Here is a 21,137-nt window from a genome sequence, read left to right on the forward strand (position 1 = left end):
TTGTCTACATTGTTAGTGCTGTTTACTCACAGCTCCGGTGTTTGAGTCTCAAGTGGAGTTTATATGTTCTTCCAGTACCTGAACAGGTTTTATTCCAGGTGCTTAAGGTTCACCTCAAAGATGTCTATTTTAGGTTAATTAGTGTGATTGCATGTGACAGTGATTGTGCCTTGCACTGGACTGGCACCTCATTTTCTTACAGCTTCCACTTTGTGCCCATTGCTGCTGGGAGAGTCTCAGGCACCCCAATGGATAAACAGGTTAGAAAATTGATAAAGTCTTATTGGAAATGATGATTAACCCTTTCTCTAGTTACTAATGATAATGTATGTGCATTTTAAGATTAATACACTTAATATATTTATATTTTCAATAAATCAATAAATATTTTAATTGACCGAACTACCTTTTTTTTGTAAATAATATATTAAATCAAAATGTGCCCAGCATTAGTAGCAGCATGATTGAAGCAAACTTGATCTTTATGCTTAGAGGTATTTGACATTGTGGGTGTTAACATTTGCTGTGTTTGCTTATCTGTGTTTGCTCATTTCACTCAGGAAACATTACATGGTATGTTACTGCCTGATTAAAAGAAACATTTTCTTATTTTGGCAGTAGTTGCACAGTAATGTAACCTGGCGGATTTTGTGATTCCTTAAACAGAAGGCCAAAAGTATTATAAAACCCACCAACATTTTCACAACATAATAATTTAAATAACTACTTGTTAAGCAATAAATAAAAACAAAAAAAAAAAAAAAACACAGTGCAAGCAATGAAAAAGGAATATGAGAAAATATAATGAATAGGAGAGCAACTAATTTAAATACTGAGCGGGTCCAATAAAATGTATACACAATTTAATAGTTGTTCTGTCTGGACTTTTCCGAAGTTGAATCGAATTAGAACATTAGAACAATCTAGACGAGAACAGGCCATTCAGCCCAACAAAGCTTGTCAGTCCTATCCACGTATTTCTTCCAAAAAAACATCAAGTCGAGTTTTGAAAGTCCCAAATGTCTTACTGTCTACCACACTACTTGGTAGCTTATTCCAAGTGTCTATCGTTCTTTGTGTAAAGAAAAACTTCCTAATGTTTGTGCAAAATTTACCCTTAACAAGTTTCCAACTGTGTCCCCATGTTCTTGATGAACTCATTTTAAAATAAGTCTCGATTCACTGTACTAATTCCCTTCATAATTTTAAACACTTCAGTCATGTCACCTCTTAATCTCCTTTTGCTTAAACTGTAAAGGCTCAGCTCTTTTAATCTTTCCTCATAATTCAACCCCTGTAGCCCTGGAATCAGCCTAGTCACCCTTCTCTGGACCTTTTCTAGCACTGCTATGTCCTTTTTGTAGCCTGGAGACCAAAACTGCACACAGTACTCAAGATGAGACCTCACCAGTGCATTATAAAAGTTTAGCTTAACCTTCTTGGACTTGTACTCCACACATCGTGTTATATATCCTAACATTCTGTTAGCCTTCTTAATGGCTTCTGAACACTGTTGGGAAGTCGATAGTCCACTATGACTCCTAAATCCTTCTCATAAGGTGTGGTAACAATGTGTAGTATGACTTTATGTCAGAAGATGCTGTTACTCACATGAATGAAACCAGCTACACTGGCCACGCTTTGAGAAGAAATTGGAACCACATGTTCATCGGTCTCACTGGACACTTTGGCCAATGCTGTTCAAGCATTAGTTCAGCATAATCAGAAGTTTCTGGCAGCTCATGGTAAACATTTTGAGCACCTGCTGTAAATTTAGAAGTCAAAAGTGATTTAAATTCATCCCTTGACATCTGTATAAATTTAATATTACAACTTTAATACAGGTTGTTATTTTGTTGAAGTGTGTACAAATCTTTTGTCATGTATAAAATCATGATGACTTTCAATGGGATTGAATACTTTTGCGCACTATTGTATTTGTAGACTTAGGAAAAGGAAAACAAAGTACAGTAAAAGAACAAACTGAGAAGGGGGCGAAAGAAATTAGCAAACAAGAAACACCTTTGCTCAAAATCCCCAAAAAATATCCTAAATTGAAAAAAGGAGTAATTTTTATTATGAATTTCAAGAAAACCTAAACTTTCAAGAAAAAAACATGAAACCAAATCACATAAGCATCCACAACATTAATATAAATGGAGATAAAGTCTAAACCTGAAATAACCAAAACTACAACAAAATCTTTTTTTAAAAGTTGCTGTATCTTTAAGATTTCTTTCTGGTTAGTCGTACTAGGGTTATACCATGTGTGAACGATAGGGGGCGCTCTCGCTCCCTTGAACCCCTGTCCACGACTCCAGACACCAGGTAAAAGTCCTCAAGTTGACTTTATTTTGTCGCCACAGTGCACAAAGCACACTCTCCACCACAATTCTCATTAAACTCACAATACAATTAATAATAAACAATAAACCAATCCTCCAGCTCCCAGACGCGTTGCCACCCTTCCACCCAGCTCAGCTCATTGTCTGGGAGTTCCTATAGTCCTTTTATAATCCCTGACCCGGAAGTGTTTCTGCACAATAGTCCACAAGTCCTTTTCCCTTCTGGGTCAGGGTAAATAGTCCCTTTCTTCAACCCGGAAGTCCGTCGCTCTTCCTGTGACGAACCTCCGGGTCACAGGGCACGAAGAAGCCCTCGGTCCTCCCTGCAGCTCCCTCTTGTGGCCCCCACGGCATCCAGCAGGGCTTTGCATAAAAACTCCAATGTCCATGATGCCCTGCTGGTCTTCTGGGGACCTCCACGCTGCAAGGAGGGCTCCACCTGGCGGCTTGGGGGTATTGGCCGGGATAAATGGCCGGCCATCCATTACACATGTTAGCCATTGTGAATGTAGTGAGAAGTCAAGCAAAATGATACCTTTTATTAGCTAACTAAAAAGATTAGAATATGCAAGCTTTCAAGGCAACACTTCTTTGATTACATCTTGCCTGAAGAAGGGGCCTGAGTTGCCTTGAAAGCTTGCATATTCTAATCTTTTTAGTTAGCTAATAAAAGGTTTCCTAGTTAGTCTAATCCTTTGTGCTAGTAATGATATATGTAGGTGAGAGGTGAATCTTAATGCATAAGCCACTCCAAATTGAGTCTAAAACATCAGAGCTCCACATCACATTCCTCCTAGTCTGACATCCTAAGCATGTTAATGTACTTATATGTGATTAAAATAAAGAAATATGTCACACTCCTGTGAGTTTAGTACATTATTGTGGCACAATGTTCATTAAAGGTAAATAAAATAAAGGTTGACTGAAACCAAAACACAGCATTCATTGTAAAGAACACACCTCTCCTTATTTTGTTCAGTATAGATGTTGATTGTGTATTATCCATTGGAATTAACAATTCAATATTTACATAACTGGTTAGGCAAATAAAGTGACACGTTTTACATTTCCTACTGGATTTCTGCATATGTAGTAAGAATAACCGAGTTTTCCCCTACATGTGTCTTTTATATTTCTTCATTGCTGTTCACAAGTGAGGAAATAAAGGACAATTGTTGGTCAAGTTAATTTCACTTTGCTAATTATGTGAACAAAATAGTAAATCTACCAAAAACTGGAATGTGGCTGATGCCTCATGCAATCAGAATGGGTGGACAAGATAACTGCCAGCAGTCACCATGATGGATGAGCAGCTGAAAGAGGACTTATCCTGTTCTTTACTGTGTTGTGACTTGACCTGTCATATCTGGTGTCTCGATGAAATGAAACCAAATGCTCAGCTCTTCACCATTAGTCACTTTGACTCTGTACAACTTATGTGTTTCAGTTTAAATACTTCATTTCACTTTAAAAGGACTTAAAGAACATTAGAACTGCTGAATGGCCTGTTCTCATCTAGACTGATGTTTTTTTTTATTTCAGTCCTTTAATCGCCATATACAGTTTCTTGTATTAAGAATTTGTTACTTTTCGCATACCAAAAATTTACTCAAAAACTCTCCGTGTGTCTCTGGAGAGAAATTGTATAAGGCGGATAAAGGATTGAAATAAAAAATATATCAATCTAGACGAGAACAGGCCATTCAGCCCAATAAATCTAACCAGTCCTAACCACTTAATTCCTCCAAAATATTATCAAGTCCGGTTTTGAAAGTCCCTAAAGCTCTAATGTCTACTACGCAACTTGGTAACCTATTCCATGTGTCTGAGGTTCTCTGTGTGAAGAAAAACTATGTAATATTTGTGTGAAACTTACTCTTGAGTTCCCAAATGTGTCCCCATAATCTTGTTGAACTTGTTTTAAAGTAACAGTCTCGATCAACAGTACTAATTCCCTTTATAATTCTAAACACTTCATTCATGTCTCCTCAATCTTCTTTTGCTTAAACTGAAAAGGCTATTCTTTTTTAATCTTTCTTCATAATTCATCTCCTGTAGCCCTGGAATCAGCCTAGTTGCTCTTGTCAGAGCTTTTTGCAGAGCTGCTATGTTCTTTTTGTAGCCTGCAAACCAAAATAGTACACAGTATTGCAGACAAGGCCTTCCCAGTGCGTTGTAAAGCTTAAGCATAAACTTTTTGGACTTATACTCTACACATTGCGCTATATAACCTAAAATTCTTTTAGCCTTCTTAATGGCTTCTGATCACTGTTTGGCAGTTGATGGTAATGAGACCTCCCACTGTGTATTCAAACCTAATATTATATTTTTAACCCCTATGTATAATACTTTACATTTACTTACATTAAATTTCATCTGCCACAAATCTGCCCAAGCCTTTTTGCTGCCCGAGTCCCTGTGCAATGATTCAGCATATTGCATATTATCTGCTGTGGCGTGCAGCCAAGGTCCTTGCCTGGCCGGCTTTGTACTGGAAGGACTGAGGTGGAGAGCTCTTCCAGGACATTATATCTCCCCGAGTGCTATAGGGCAGCACCCCTGGCTTGCAGCGGGGCCACGGGTTTGGAGCATGGAAGCTCAATCCTGCTGGGGCTTGTGGCCACCGCCAGGGGGCACCTGGACGTTTGCTGAACCCTTGTTTGCAGCACTTCCACCACACCTGGATGCCCTATACAAGGAGCCAGCCGACACTACTCACGAAGTCAGAGTCGGGAAGAAGAAAGATGAAGCTTGCCGGAAGAGGAGTGGAGGCGGAAAGACTGGGAAAAGAAAGAAAAGAAAGGACTCCGTTTGCACACTTTGGTGCTATACTGTGCTGTGCTCTGTAAAAAAAAAACACTTCCCAAGCTCTGAAATAAAGGGTGTTTTGTGCTGCAGTCAAGCTTTCTTACAGTCAAGATAAATAATTATTGTATGTACCACTTTGACCGTATACTTTTGCTGCTTCCTCATAGAATTCCAGCATGTTAGTAAAACATGACCTCTATCGTCTGAACCCATTTGCCAAACTCCTAAAATATGACAACAGTGTGCCTTCTAAAACAAAAACATAGATGTTAACATCTTATAAAGATTCACTACTCAGTCTGAATCAAAGCTCCAATAAAAGGATGGATGAAGGTCTTGTTCAGCAGGAGATCTTGGGGAGGTGGAAAAAGAAAGTGAGGGGGCTCCTACATGATGAACTAGCCTATTGATTAGTCAGTTCACTGTCCTACACCTAGGGTGCTTTACAGCCCATCCAGTCTTCTTGCTCCTAGGACAACCAAGTGTTTTTAAACAAGAAACTCCTAAACTTTCTCTTTTTCATCATAAAGTCTACATAGTGATAGTCTCCACACATCAGGTGATATATTACCATTGGGTATTTTGCATATCACCTTGATAAAGACCACACTATTATATTTTGTGATTCAGCAAGGCAATCAAAAATAATTTTTCTTCTTGGAAACAATGTAATGGGTCATTGTGAGCAATTCTTCCAAAACATGCTGTCCAAGTCCCTGTGCAATGATCCAGCATATTGCAGATTATCTACTCTGGCGTACAGCCAAGGCCCTTGCCCAGGCACACACAAGAGTCATTGTGGAAACTTGAATTGTGATTAAATTACATATAATCAAGTGCTATGTTTAAATCCCTTAATCATATGCTTCAAGTTTCTATGTACCCCTAAAATACCATAGTTTTACCTCAAGCACATTCTGTACATTGCCTAACTGATTACCTTTCAAAAATGGGAAGACTTGCTTGATCTTAATCATTAAATGCAAATGGTAATACTCTGTCTCTTCATTTTTGTTCAGGCACCATGACTGAAATTGAACAGATGCCCGATTTTCGTCTCATTGATCATAAAGGCTATAAGATTATAACCAACATTCATTCACCAGAGGAGCTGGAAAAACTAGAGGACGGTGAAGTTTATGATGATGATCTCTTTGTTGTCACATACCCAAAATCAGGTAAAGGACGTCTTTGTCTTATATAGCAGTTTAGCTGGTTTCACGTTCTTTCAAGGCCTCTGTGTTTTTGACACTTCAGATTTTCCTCTCTGTGACTTTTCTTTCTCTGCATTCAAATTCAGACTGCTAAATTTCAGGAACGTAAATGTGTGACCGTCAACCTCTGGTTTTGTTTTACACTCGGCTGCGTCTTACCTTTGCACGCTCATGTCCTGTCCCTTTAGGTTTACCGTATAACTTATGTTTTCTTCTTTTACTGTCACTTTCTTACTGATTTCAAGCATTCTAGTTTTTGACTGATATGAAAAAAAAGCCATTTTACAAACTTTTCTGATCTCTCTTTTGAAGTGTAATAGACATTCTGACACCTAAAGTACTCCCTTTTTTAAAATTAGCAGTTTCAAAACTGGCTTGTGAAGGACTGCCGAATCTCCAACTTTATAAATAAAGACAAGTATGAAACTACAAAATGAGGAAACAAACAATATTCAGCACATACAGTGGTGTGAAAAACTATTTGCCCCCTTCCTGATTTCTTATTCTTTTGCATGTTTGTCACACAAAATGTTTCTGATCATCAAACACATTTAACCATTAGTCAAATATAACACAAGTAAACACAAAATGCAGTTTTTAAATGATGGGTTTTTATTATTTAGGGAGAAAAAAAATCCAAACCTACATGGCCCTGTGTGAAAGAGTAATTGCCCCCTGAACCTAATAACTGGTTGGGCCACCCTTAGCAGCAATAACTACAATCAAGCGTTTGCGATAACTTGCAATGAGTCTTTTACAGCTCTCTGGAGGAATTTTGGCCCACTCATCTTTACAGAATTGTTGTAAATCAGCTTTATTTGAGGGTTTTCTAGCATGAACTACCTTTTTAAGGTCATGCCATAGCATCTCAATTGGATTCAGGTCAGGACTTTGACTAGGCCACTCCAAAGTCTTCATTTTGTTTTTCTTCAGCCATTCAGAGGTGGATTTGCTGGTGTGTTTTGGGTCATTGTCCTGTTGCAGCACCCAAGATCGCTTCAGCTTGAGTTGACGAACAGATGGCTGTACATTCTGCTTCAGGATTTTTGGGTAGACAGCAGAATTCATGGTTCCATCTATCACAGCAAGCCTTCCATGTCCTGAAGCAGCAAAACAACCCCAGACCATTACACTACCACCACCATATTTTACTGTTGGTATGATGTTCTTTTTCTGAAATGCTGTGTTCCTTATACGCCAGATGTAACGGGACATTTGCCTTCCAAAAAGTTCAACTTTTGTCTCATCAGTCCACAAGGTATTTTCCCAAAAGTCTTGGCAATCATTGAGATGTTTCTTAGCAAAATTGAGACAAGCCCTAATGTTCTTTTTGCTTAACAGTGGTTTGCGTCTTGGAAATCTGCCATGCAGGCCGTTTTTGCCCAGTCTCTTTCTTATGGTGAAGTCGTGAACACTGACCTTAATTGAGGCAAGTGAGGCCTGCAGTTCTTTAGACGTTGTCCTGGGGTCTTTTGTGACCTCTCGGATGAGTCGTCTCTGCTCTTGGGGTAATTTTGGTCGGCCGGCCACTCCTGGGAAGGTTCACCACTGTTCCATGTTTTTGCCATTTGTGGATAATGGCTCTCACTGTGGTTTGCTGGAGTCCCAAAGCTTTAGAAATGGCTTTATAACCTTTACCAGACTGATAGATCTCAATTACTTCTGTTCTCATTTGTTCCTGAATTTCTTTGGATCTTGGCATGATGTCTAGCTTTTGAGGTGCTTTTGGTCTACTTCTCGGTGTCAGGCAGCTCCTATTTAAGTGATTTCTTGAGTGAAACAGGTGTGGCAGTAATCAGGCCTGGGGGTGGCTACGGAAATTGAACTCAGGTGTGATACACCACAGTTAGGTTATTTTTTAACAAGGGGGCAATTACCTTTTCACACAGGGCCGTGTAGGTTTGGATTTTTTCTCCCTAAATAATAAAAACCATCATTTAAAAACTGCATTTTGTGTTTAATTGTGTTATATTTGACTAATGGTTAAATGTGTTTGATGATCAGAAACATTTTGTGTGACAAACATGCAAAAGAATAAGAAATCAGGAAGGGAGCAAATAGTTTTTCACACAACTGTAACTCAATTGCACGTGAAACAATACAACGTCATAAACTGCTGTGGAAAATACAGTACATCTGAGTGGAACTGAACAACACAATAAATATTTGGAAGATAGACGAACAACAGATATTAAACAACAAAAAATAGATATTTGTAAAATTTTGTATATATAATTTACAGACTATGTTATCAAAAACGTAAAAGGGAACTGTCATGTTTTTCCAACTTTTAAAAAGGAAAATTACTCTTCCACACGAGAGCTTTGAAGCATGTAAGGATACAGACATTTTCGTATCAATTGCCAGAACATATCAACGGGGTAGCATTTGGGAGAGAATTCAAAAATCCAAAAATCAATGCAGCGCTTGGGCAGTGGGCTAGATATCCATGTTTTCTGCCACATTGATTCTTGGGATCTGAGGTCTTCCACCACCTCATCGACTAAACCAGTGAAGTCAAAGATTCTCTTTTTCTGGTGATTGATGTGAAAATATCTGCATCTTTTATGCCACAATTTTTTGAAGCTCCTTCACAAGGAATATTTTATGCTATGAAAGACAGAAAAATGCGACTATGGTAGGAAATAGGGAACTCGATACTGCATATTTTTATCTGTCTAGTCTAAAAATTTCCTCCAAAATGTTTCCTTTAATAGGGACAATTTGGATGCAGCAGATTATGACACTTATTGATGCTAAAGGAGACCTGAGCGCCAGTCAGAGCAAGTTGACAAGTGAGTGCTTTCCTTGGGTTGAGCTGACAGAATTTGCCAAGAACTTTGCTTCCCGGCCATCCCCCCGACTATACTGCTCCCATTTACCTTGGTATTTGCTGCCAAAAGGTCTAAGACAAAAGAAGGGAAAGGTCAGTATAATATGATTTATTATGCGTATGAAGCTTTAAACTGAAAATTATGTGTCAATGGACATTGTGGTAATGTGACAAAACGATGATAAAATATAAAGCTTTCACTTAAACAGTTATTACAAAAGTGATTTTAAAAAGTGTCTTTCATTTAGCTCTGAACTCCCACTTCAAGATAGTGTAACCCAAGAACATAGTTGTGCTTTTACTTTAATAGCTAGTAAAAGAAATAGAGGCAAAGTAAACTTGTTTGTATTTTTCTTGAACTACAGATCATTTATGTGTCAAGAAACCCTAAAGATGTTTTGACATCCTACTACCATTTCCACTTCTTTGCCAATATGTTAGAGACGCCCAAGGATTTTGAGGATTTTTTAGATAAATTTATTGATGGCAGAGGTAAGTGGATCACATGAGATGCTGAAGTCGACTTACTCCAAAGTGTTGTTTATAGACTGGAAGGAACACTTACTTAAGAATTGGGCTTTAGACAGATGCTAAGTTAAACAAACTTTTTCATCACTCCTTAGAGTGGCTAAGATGTTTGCCTCTTGAGTTCTGCTCATATACTGTAAGCTTAGGCTCCCATTCATTATGTCGTAGATGTGGATGTAGCAGTATTCATTTTATTCATATGACAGAAGAAAAAGTTGAACTCAAAAAAAGAAAAGAAAAAAACTGTTCAGAGACTGTTTTCATTAATACTTGGTAAAGTGAGAAAGTATAGTGACAGGCCATCATAATCCTCTGTCACATCTTGTAATGAGAGATAAAAGCTGCTTTTCCCAAGAAGAATGTCATCTACAGTATGCAGCTGTAGACACTGGATGGCTGTGAACAGAGGGTGACTGGACGTACTGGAAACTACATCCTTTAAAACTAATTATAATTATATATAATTATATAACTATAAAATATAACTATATAATTTTTTGTTGGAATAAAATTGAAACACTTCATGTATTGAGAGCCCGATACTCTGTTTTGTGTGTGATGTCCTTGAGAGGCCAATCGCCAGCTGGGAAATGGCTATAAGCTCTTGGTCTCTATCTTATGCATGCTTGACCTGCTTTAGACTGGCAGAACCTAGTATCATTATTTGCAGTCCTGCACCCTAGAAGGGTGAGATCCAGCTCCCCAGTCAGATCTGTTTCAGAAAATTCAGATATGACCAGACCAAAGAGTGACACATGACACATTTTTCCCAAAACTGTTTTTTTCTAATTCAGTTTCATTGGAAGCTATCCTGATAGCATCTGGAACATGACCAGCACCACATTTTGAATGAGGCATTCACCCTTTCCAGGACCCCACTCATGCATTCACCTGCGTCAGTTCAATTTTAGAATTCATTTAACACTAAAATATTTGGGATGTATGAGCAAAGCTTGAGTAACCAGAGAGAATGCTGAAACACCATGAACATGCGGAATAGACACAGTTAGCAACCAGCCATGAAATAAAAAAATAGGATATTTAATTTTTGAGAAGTAGCTCTATTTATTGTACAACTTTGCTGCCCCATGGACAATATAGTTCATTTATATGTACCTATCTTTTATATTTATTATGGACAGATGAACTACTCAAAAACATCACAAAACTAGAAAATAAAAAATAAACATAACAAAGAGTAATGGGTTCCATCAACACATAGTCTAATCACATGCATACAGTTTTGTAATAGCCAATAAATCTGCACATCTTTGGGGGATGTGGAAGAAAAACAGGAGTACCTGAAGAAACCTGGGGAGAACATGCAAACTCCACACAGACGAGTATGTGTGGGGTTCAAAGCCTGGATCTGAAAGGTCAAAAGCAGCTGTAGGTTTCGATTCCCTCTGATTCCTACTCATATTTTGTGTCAACTAAACATGCTGTCATTTCACTGTTTGACCTTTACTGTGTTACTATAAAAGTGAACATCAGGGTTAATTCGCTTTTTACATAATTTTAAGAAGTAGTACAAATAGATTAGATTTTCCCTTTTATTTTAAAATGCCTTGGTAATTGCTCACTAATCTCACTGAAATAGCGGCCTCTCTTTTGTATGAGCCCCAATGTTCTTTTCTTTGTTAATCATCATTGTTTGAAAGCAATTAGTGGGAGGAAAATGAACAGAAGAAAGAAGAGAGTGAAGATGAAAAATATATAGAGAAAACATATTACAGTGCCTTTCTGAGTACAGAATCACAGCAGAAAAGACCATTCATCAAATAAGAAGTTTAATTAGAAGCAAAAAATATTAATTGTACTAATTAACTTACTACTAATAATTAACACCAAACAAGGGAGCAAAAACAAGTGCAAAGAGTGATGGATATTTCAGGATCATTTGCACTTCGTGATCTTTAAACAGAAATTTTTAAATAATAAAAACATTATAATCAAAGTGCATATCATGAACATCTAATTAAGTCAACAATAAACATTTCTTGGAATATCTGTAATGAAAATATACAAAATGAAATATCAGCACATACAGTATAATAGTAATAAAAGTCCACTTAAAAACACAAAGTTGCTAAATTAAAACCTGTGGCCACCATGACCCACCAGGTACAGGACAGAGCACCCTTCTCATAAATATCCATCCTTATTCAGGCCTGGTTTGTCTCAAACTTATCAGAGTTTATCCAACTCTCTGTCGCCTGCCTTCTGTCACAGGGAGCATTCACTTACAGAGGACCAATTTCAAGTCACCAATTGACATAATATTTTCAATACTAGGGGGCAAGCTCCCCTGGCACCTTCAGCGCCCAATCCCCAGTTGCGGTCAGTCTGCCGCTCGTGTTGTGAAGAGGAGGGCTGAATGTATTAATGTTTATCAAGTCCATAGAAGCAAGGTACTTGGTCTTAACTGAGGATACTGGAAGTCCCAGAAGGTCAACAATTCCGTTATAATTAAGAATATTGATGCATGATAGCAACATTAAGCATTTATGGAAGAGTCAAAAACAGTACTCTCACTTGGATTATTTTTTATAGAATAAGATACATAATAAAATATAAAGTACTGTGTTTATGGATTAACCCTAACCTAGCCCTAAACCTAACCATATTTGAAATTATGGAATATTGAAAAAAAGCATACATTTGTACAAGCAAAATGCCATGGACCACATTTATTTTTTAGGCTATTTAGTCAAATATATAATGTTTTAATGCTCAAAGACTGCAGTTTAATCCTAATGTCTGTAAATGGGGAAAAATCACTTAAGCATTCAGTGTTGTACACACAACTTAAGCAACTGCAGTCTGAAAACGTGTAAATTTCAAGTTGTTTGATTTCATTAATAAACAAATTCATATAAAATAACGTAATATTCTGAAAACCTGCACAGGGGACCAGACCCCATCCTGGCATTACTAGGCCTATGGTGTCATTGACAAGATGCCAGTTTACTACAGAATCCACTAACGCACACAGCTACAGTCACACAGGGACAGTTATGGAATCATCAGTTAACCAAACTTGTATGTCTTAGAGATTTTAGTCTCGCAGGGCCAGATTTGGTTCTCAAGTTGAGAACACACTTCTGGGGACCATTCGCAAAAGAATTTGTAGCGAATAGCAAAAAAACGATGCTGCTGAAAAGGTTCCGCCCACAGGGTGCCTTCCTAAATACCTACCCCCAATTTCCTCCAGTCTATGCACTTTAAATATTCAGGATTGCAGTGCCCCAATGCTCATTATATATTAGACAAATCCATCAAATAACTAGGAAAAGACAGGGATAGAGAAAAAAAAAAACTGAACGAGAAAGACCTGACACAGAAAATTAGGAACACAAAACTTCTGTTATCAGTTCAGGAGCTTAGTAGCACAAGATAACTGAAGCTTAATGATTAATTTGTATAGCCTGTTGTCATTTTGTCTACTGCTTTCATTACATTGCATAACAGCAGCAAATTAATTTTAGAGAAGCATTGTAGATACCATACATACTATGCATTAGTATACTGCAATTATAATCTGGTATGGCATGTTTGGCATTTCCAATAGATAGACAGATAGTAGATAGATAGATAGATACTTTATTAATCCCAAGGGGAAATTCACATAATCCAGCAGCAGTATACTGATACAAAGAAACAATATTAAATTAAATAGTAATAAAAATGAAAATAAAAATAAAAATACGACAGTAATATTAACTTAATTCAGCTGTTTCTTCAGATATGCAGTGAGATATTGGGTGTTGCCATTTTCATTAGGCACATGTACTGTTTTGGGTGTACTGATGACTGAAAACTAAATCTCCTGTGGCTCTTCTTTAATAACCCGTTTAAAAGCAGTTCTTTTCACCTCCTCTATATTGGGTGAGATGGCACACTGTTTAGTACTGAATGCATATTTGAAAGTTATTTTTTTTGTGGACATTGCTTTGTTAAATGCTTTCAATATCAATGCACATGAACATGATTAAATAACCGATAACAAACCTCATAAACTTCCTAATACATTCATTAGGACACTAATGAATAATTACTATTGGGCTAATGAATATTGATTATGTCTGTTTATTGAACTGAGGATAAATTGATCTGTTTAATTGATGCTCCCTGAATATTTGCTCTTCATCACTTACAAGACTCACAATCCTTTTCTTTTCTGTAGCTGAAAAGCTTTTTGAAATTTCCATTCTCATTTCAGTCACAGTACTGCATTTCCTTTGTGATAATAATGGAACACAGACATCATAAAGATTTGGGGCAATCACCCGTATATTGTTTTCCCAGCTGCAAAAGTTGAGCACTATGGGCATAGAACAGAGTCCTAAACAGAACTGATTATCAGAGACAAAGATGGAGGCTTTAAAGGCCCGTAAAGGAAGTGACATCATCAAAAGGGCCGGAATATGAAGTGATGTCTTCGGGTCCGGAAGCGACGTAAGCAAAGGGGTCGGCACCGGAAGTGGTGTCTTTTGGTCTGGAAGCTGACATCAGCAGAGGGGTCGGCACCGGAAGTGATGTCTTCTGAGGCGCCGGAACCTTGCAGGATTTCCTGGGAAATGTCTGTAGGGAACTGAGAAAGACAGTCAAACTCCGTCACCCCCTGGTCAGATGTTTTATTACAATTACTCACACGTGTGTGACACTTTCTTGCAGTGTTCCTAACTCAACGCACACATATTTTTATAAACTGTGTTCAATTTATTATCCTTTTTTTAATTGCTGTGCATTAACCACAGTTGTAATGTGTTGATACAAATTCCTCTGACATTTACTTAACCTGACCAGCATAGAAGAATCCCACCTGGTGCGATTTCCAGACTGCCTAATTCAGGTTTAGGTAAACCCATTGTCAACTGGAAATTTGAATACTAAACATGTGAAGTAGCAGGATTATATATAAACATTCTAAGACTGGTTAAAATTTGTTGAATGTTAACAAGCATTTTGTTTCTTTCAACAGTTAATGGAGGCTCCTGGTTTGATCACATCAGAGGATGGTATAGCCATAAAGATGAATTCAACATTTTGTTCCTAACATATGAAGAATTGATTAAGGTGACTTTAATATTATGCAATTTGAATTGTAGTTCTTATGATTCGGTTTTGCAGCTTTGTAAAAATCGGTTTCTTATAGCTTCCTCCCATGTATGTAAGGTTTATTGAAAACTGTGAACTGGTGTGAGTGAGTGTGATCTGAGATAGACAAGTGTCCAAAGATGCTGCCATAGGCTCCACAAGTCTGAAACTGGATTGAGAAGGTTATGATGATGTATGGATGGAAGATTTTAACACTGTTATAGCTAACCCCTGTAACAAGTGTTCCCAGGAGGAGCTTCACATTTATCTATATCCTTTATAAAGGATGAACAGCTGGTTCATTTACTGTGATAATGAGCTCATTTTCCAGAAGTAAAAAGAGGATGAAAAACTGAAGAAAAATGCCAGTTACTGATTCAAAGTAATCATGAAATAAATCCTACCAAAAAAGGTGTGCATTCAATTGTGACTTCATTCCTGTAGAGTACCAGCTGTAACTAATTGCACATGCCTTTACGCAGTTTCAAACAAAAACTAGACTGGCAGTGAAATGTGCCCCTCAATGAAAACATCTCATAGATGTTTCATTGCATCTTTCATTACGCAAATGAAGAGTGAACAACACCACCTTAAACCACCAAGGAATGGGACTGTAAGGTTTTACAGATTTTAAATGGAATGTGAATAATACTTTCTGCTGAAAAGTCAAAATAGTAATATATCCAAAAACTGCCAGGGCCAATTATGAACAGGATCCACGTTCCCAAACCAACATAATACATGGAGACCAACTGACATTTAGTGTAATAGACATATGGATACATCAGTTTTGTGACCAGTGGCCTTTGTGGACTTCTATCATGAACGATTGGTTCACTCTCTTACAATTATTGTAATTATTGAGATAGAGAGGTGTCCAAAGTAATCCCATGCTAACACACAATGTTTGTTTTTGCAAAAAAAGCACCAACAAAATATATTCAACATTTTTATTTCATCCTATGACAACCTAAAATGTAAGGTTTAACAAGAACCACACCTAAACCCGCCACCTTGGCATGCATCTTAACTCCAATCTTATCCTAACTGAGATGAATTCAAATCACCAACTAGACTATTTCAATGGTTTATTATGGCTAATATGTAATTAACAAGATTAGATAAATATGTAAATTAAAATAGTACTACACAAAAAAATTAAATCAGTGAAAAGTGAAAGGATAAATGTTTTTACATGAGACTTCAAAATAACGGGTTGGATAATGCTTGACTGACTGACTTCAAAATAATTAACTGAGCATACTGCTACTGAAGCAAGGCGTTCCAATTCTAATATAGCAATAAGAACAAACAAAGAACATAAGACTGGGTACCACTGGTAACAATTTAATTTACAAAAAGGAGGTAAAACACAGTGCAGGACCATTATGCTTCTTCCGGTGTCTCAGTTGCAAATGACAAGCATGTTTTGTAGCGAAGAGTATTTAAGGTTTTGGGCCAGAAAAAGTGAAGTCAGAGGTCAGATCACTTGTCATCAACAGGATTTTTTTTCTTCTACCATAAAGGCTAAAAAGTGGCACATTTAAATCCTTCTTCTTTTTCTTTGCATCTATGGTGGTCCACATCCCCTTTGTAGATGCATTAATGCCACCACATGTGTGAGATAGAAATAGCCAGTTCAGATTTTCCCACCCTGACCTCTTTTTGACTAATTTAATTACCACATAATATACTGTAGCGACCCGTGGTGGAGTCTTTAAAGATTTTAGACCCGAACTCTGCCGTGCACCTCTCCCAAGCTGTCGGCTAGCGGATTGCCAGCGTTATGCACGCAGCTGCACCCAGCTCTTTAGATAACGAGCACTCGTGTCCCATACACCGCACGACTCCGAGTGTCTCGGCAATAATTGCTTAGATAGAATCTTAGCAATGATACAGCTCTGTCCTGTTGTATCTTTTTATTAACAGATAGCCAGTAAAACAAAGCTTAAAAACTCATTGCATAGCCATTGTCAAGGTCATTTACAGAGCCATCTTTCTCATTGATGGTGACTATTTACAATAACAACAACCCCGGACGGCGATAACCCAACCCACCCCACTGATTGAGCACAAACACATACAACACTTACAACAAGAAAGACAATTAGGTTACTAAGTTAATTTCGACACAACAATAAGCTTTACATAAATTACCCATAAATTCCCCACAAACTATTTACATAAATTACCCATGAGGCGTCACTCCGCCAGCGCTTGCTGCCGGTCGTTACACAGCCCCCTCCCAAGAGGGTTAGTGTCCCCACAACCCTACTCATCACAAACAAAATTGAGCAAGTGTCCTGGCCGGCGACGGACACGCTTCGGCCTGCCGGAGGTGCCATTATTCGGGTCAGGCTCAGTCCTGAGACTGTCAATGTCTGTCTCTGCGCCGGGGGTGGAGGTTGGAGAGCCACTTGTACTCTCGAGTCGTTCTTTCTCTGGGGCCAGAGGGTGGTATGGTGCCAACCGGTCCTTGTGCAGCACCACCCGTCTGCCCCGTCCAGGCATTCGGACTCGGAAAACTACCTCCGAAATTTTGTCTAAAATTTCTCCAGGTCCCTGCCAATGATGAGTTAATTTTGGAGACAGTCCCCGTTTCCGTTGTGGGCAAAATACCCACACTTTGTCCCCTGGTTTCAGCGTCGGGCCATGAGCCCGTGTGTCGTAAGCCCGTTTCTAGCGAGCTCCAGCTCCCTCCAAGGCCTCCCTGGCCAGTCGATGAATGGTGTCCAGCCGCTCTTTTAACCGTCTAAAATAATCCATTTCGGGCCCACCAACAATCTCAGGCTCAGGGGGCGAGCCAAACACCAAATCCACTGCCGTGCGAAGTTCCCTCCCAAACATCAACCCTGCTGGTGTGCATTGGCTCGATTCTTGCACTGCTGTCCGATATGCCCACAGGACCAGAGGCAAATGTTGGTCCCAGTCTCGCTGGTGTTGACTGGTCAGGATTGCCAGTTGAGTGGCCAGGGTGCGATTAAATCGCTCGACTAATCCATCACTTTGCGGGTGAAGGGGGGTGGTTCTGGTCTTTTTCACCCCCAGTCGCTGACACACCTCCCTGTACAAACGGCTCTCGAAGTTCCGCCCTTGATCGCTGTGGAGCTCGTCCGGAACTCCAAATCGAGTGAACATTTCATCCACTAGTTTTTGAGCCGCTGTGGAGGCACTCTGATCCGGAACTGCATACGCCTCTGGCCATTTGGTGAAGTAATCCATTGCTACCAAAACGAAATGATTTCCGGCTTCCGTTACAGGAAAAGGACCCAGTACGTCCACTCCAATTCTCTCCATGGGTGCCCCGACAAGGTATTGCTGCAATGGCGTGAGAACGTTGACCAGGTCCTTTTTGCGCAGTGCAGATGTCACAGCAGTGGACGTGCAGCTCCGCGTCTTGCCGACACCCGGGCCAATAAAACCGCTGCCGTAGTCGACGCACTGTCTTAGCGTTTCCGTAGTGTCCGGATCCAGCTGCTCCGTGGACCCATCGGAGGACCTCGCCGCACAAAGCCTGGGGAACCAGCAGTTGTAGTCGGTCAATTCCCCCCCCGGGTGCTTGCCACCGTCTGTAGATTACGCCATCATGCAACTCCAAGTTGCCCCACTGGGAGTGTAGTAGTTTGAGTTCAGGCCCCTGTGAAGACACGGTTTGCCAGTCGGGACGTTCTTGGGTCTCCAACCAGCCCTTTACCTTTTCTAGCGCTTGGTCGTTCGCCTGTAATTGCCTCAATTGGCCACTAGTGAACGGCTCCCCTACTCCAACAGTGTCATCTATCCTTGCGGATGCTGACGATGGCCCCAGACCCCTTTCTTCCTGTCAGCGGCAATATCCACATTCATTGCTGAGGCATGGACGCCTGGAGAGGGCATCAGCGTTGGCATGCTGCCGTCCCGGTCAGTGCTGTACCTCGAAATCATATTCCTGTAGAATCTCCATCCACCTTGCCACCTGGCCCTCTGGTTGCCGGAAATTCAACATCCAGGTGAGGCTAGAACTGCCAACAGTTCCTGCCGAGTGACACAGTAATTTCTCTCTGGTTGACTGAGGCTGCAGCTGTAATAAGCTACCACTCTCTCTCCAGCCTCCCCCTTCTGTGAGAGTACGGCCCCAATCCCCACATTGCTAGCGTCAGTGTCCACCAAAAAAGGTTGGTTGGGGTCAGGGTATGCCAGGACAGGCGCGCTGACAAGGGCAGCCTTTAATTGCTAGAAAGCGGCTGTGCAGTCCTCCGTCCACCCAAACTGTTGGCCCTTACTCGTCAGTCGGTGCAAAGGGCTGGCAATGGTTGCAAAGTTTTTTACAAACCTCCTGTAATATGAGGCTAAACCCAGGAAGCTCCGCAGTTCGGTGATGTTGGCTGGTGGGGGCCAGTTGCTCACAGCAGCCACCTTTTCTGGGTCTGTAGCCACCCCACTCTCGCTGATTACATGCCCTAGAAACTGGGTCTGTCGGGCGAGAAGATTGCATTTTTCAGGGTTCAACGACAACCCGGCGCTACGAATGGCGGTCAGGACCTCCCTTAAATTGTGCACAGCCTGGTCAAAGTCTCTGGCATGAATCAACAGATCATCTAAATAGACCACACAACGGGTTCGGGGAATGTCTTTTAGGACCCGCTCCATTAGTCTTTCAAAAGTGGCTGGTGCATTACAAAGTCCAAATGGCATTACCTTAAACTGCCACAGCCCTTGTCCGATGGTGAATGCAGTTTTGGGTCGGTCCTCTGCTGCCAGTTCTACCTGCCAATATCCACTGCGCAAGTCCAAGGTGCTGAACCAACGGGATCTAGCCACATAGTCCAATGCATCATCGATGCGGGGCAGTGGGTAAGAGTCTTTTCGAGTGACTGCATTTAATTTACGAAAGTCCACACAAGGGCGCCAGCCCCCCGTTTTCTTCCGCACCATGATCATGGGTGCGGCCCAGGGAATGTCCGAAGGCTCAATAATGTCGTTGGTTACCATCTCGCGAATCAATTCTTCGGCAGCTTGGCGTTTTGCAAGAGGCAATCGTTGGGGGCGCAAATGAATGGGAGCGGCGTGGCCAGTGTCAATGTGGTGTTTTACTAATGAGGTTCTGGTGCAGTCCTCCTCTCGAGCCGCAAAAATGTCCACAAAGTCGTTCAGTAATTCCTGGAGTTGCTCCTGCTGTGGCGTGCTCAGATGTTCACCACTTCGTTGGCCTAATTCTTCCACAGTGGCAACCGTCTCAGCTGATGGGGGGTCGTGCGAGGAATTTGACTGTCCAGCAATACTCTCCTGGGGGTTCTCTTGAACCCTTGCAACTTCTAAACAATGGTTGTGAGCCGGTGAGCAGTGGTGTCCAGGTGAATCCACTCTGGCAGTCCTTCCAGGACGGTTCCAGCCCGACCGGAGTGGCACAGTCTCATTACCCAAACAAAGGACGGCCCTTGACACATCAACACGTGCTCCCCAGTGGGCCAACAAGTCCAACCCAATAATGCACTGGTCTTTAATGTCCGCAAGCCAGAATTCGTGGTTGGTCTGGCTCGTCCCTACCAACACAGATAACAGTTTCTTTCCGGGCATTACTGTCCGTTCACCCGTAACAGTGCGTAGTTTGCTATTTGTGGGGGTCCAGCCCTCTGGAAGAAGACCAGCGGTTTCGGGCAACACTCCTTTTGTAGCAAACAAATAGTGGACCCGTGTCCACTAAAGCACTGCATGGCCTCCGTCAATAGTGCAGTCTAGGTATAGTCCAGTGGAAAATCCACAGCGCCCAACTTTAAAGCAGTCATTGTGGAGGGGTGCTGAAAACAGAGCGAGGGTCCCCTCACGGCCTCACCCCGATGTCGTTTCCCTGCGGTGATGCTGTACGAGGCAAAGGACTTGGGGCAGGGCAATCCCTGGCAAAGTGCCCTGGTTCTCCGCGATCGGAAACAGCAGTCTACTCGTTGTCTCTGTCGGGGTTGATGTTGGTTGGGCGACTGACCTCCACTACCTCAGACGGGTCCCCTTCCGCCCTTCGCTCAACTGCTCTTGTTAGTCGACTCGGCGTGGCGTTGTCTTGTCGGTGACTCAGCCTGTAGTACCTCTTCAGCCCGCTCAGCCTCTCGTAGTGCCTCGCTCAAATCTCGGGGTGACGATAGACAGACATGCTGGCGAAGACGTTCTGGTGTGAGGCCCGCAGGAAAGCATGAAGACTGAGTTCCTCCCTCGCTGCTGTCGAGAAAGTAGGGTAACCTTTTCGTGTATATACCCTGATGTCAGCGGCAAAGGCTCCTACACTCTCACCTTCACGCCGACGTCGGCTAGTCAGCTTTTCTCTGCTGCATTCTGCTGAGG

At 40.8% G+C, this 21,137-nt stretch overlaps 1 protein-coding gene across 4 annotated transcripts in view; it reads left to right on the top strand.

Moving 5' to 3' along the window:
- The window catches only part of LOC120525377 (amine sulfotransferase-like), a 51,731-nt gene that overhangs the window by 23,101 nt on the left and 7,493 nt on the right, over window positions 1–21,137 (top strand). For 3 of the 4 annotated variants that reach the window (XM_039747611.1, XM_039747612.1, XM_039747608.1), the window contains exons 2-5: window positions 6,173–6,331; window positions 9,085–9,293; window positions 9,566–9,692; window positions 14,713–14,807. In XM_039747611.1, the coding sequence (XP_039603545.1) occupies window positions 6,178–6,331; window positions 9,085–9,293; window positions 9,566–9,692; window positions 14,713–14,807 (585 nt within the window). In that variant the 5' untranslated portion in view covers window positions 6,173–6,177. Of the gene's footprint in view, window positions 1–243; window positions 261–6,172; window positions 6,332–9,084; window positions 9,294–9,565; window positions 9,693–14,712; window positions 14,808–21,137 lie in introns of those variants that run through there. The other variant, XM_039747610.1, reaches the window with a different exon arrangement.

Source organism: Polypterus senegalus, chromosome 3 (assembly GCF_016835505.1).
Source record: "Polypterus senegalus isolate Bchr_013 chromosome 3, ASM1683550v1, whole genome shotgun sequence".
Classification (NCBI taxonomy): Eukaryota; Metazoa; Chordata; class Cladistia; order Polypteriformes; family Polypteridae; genus Polypterus; species Polypterus senegalus.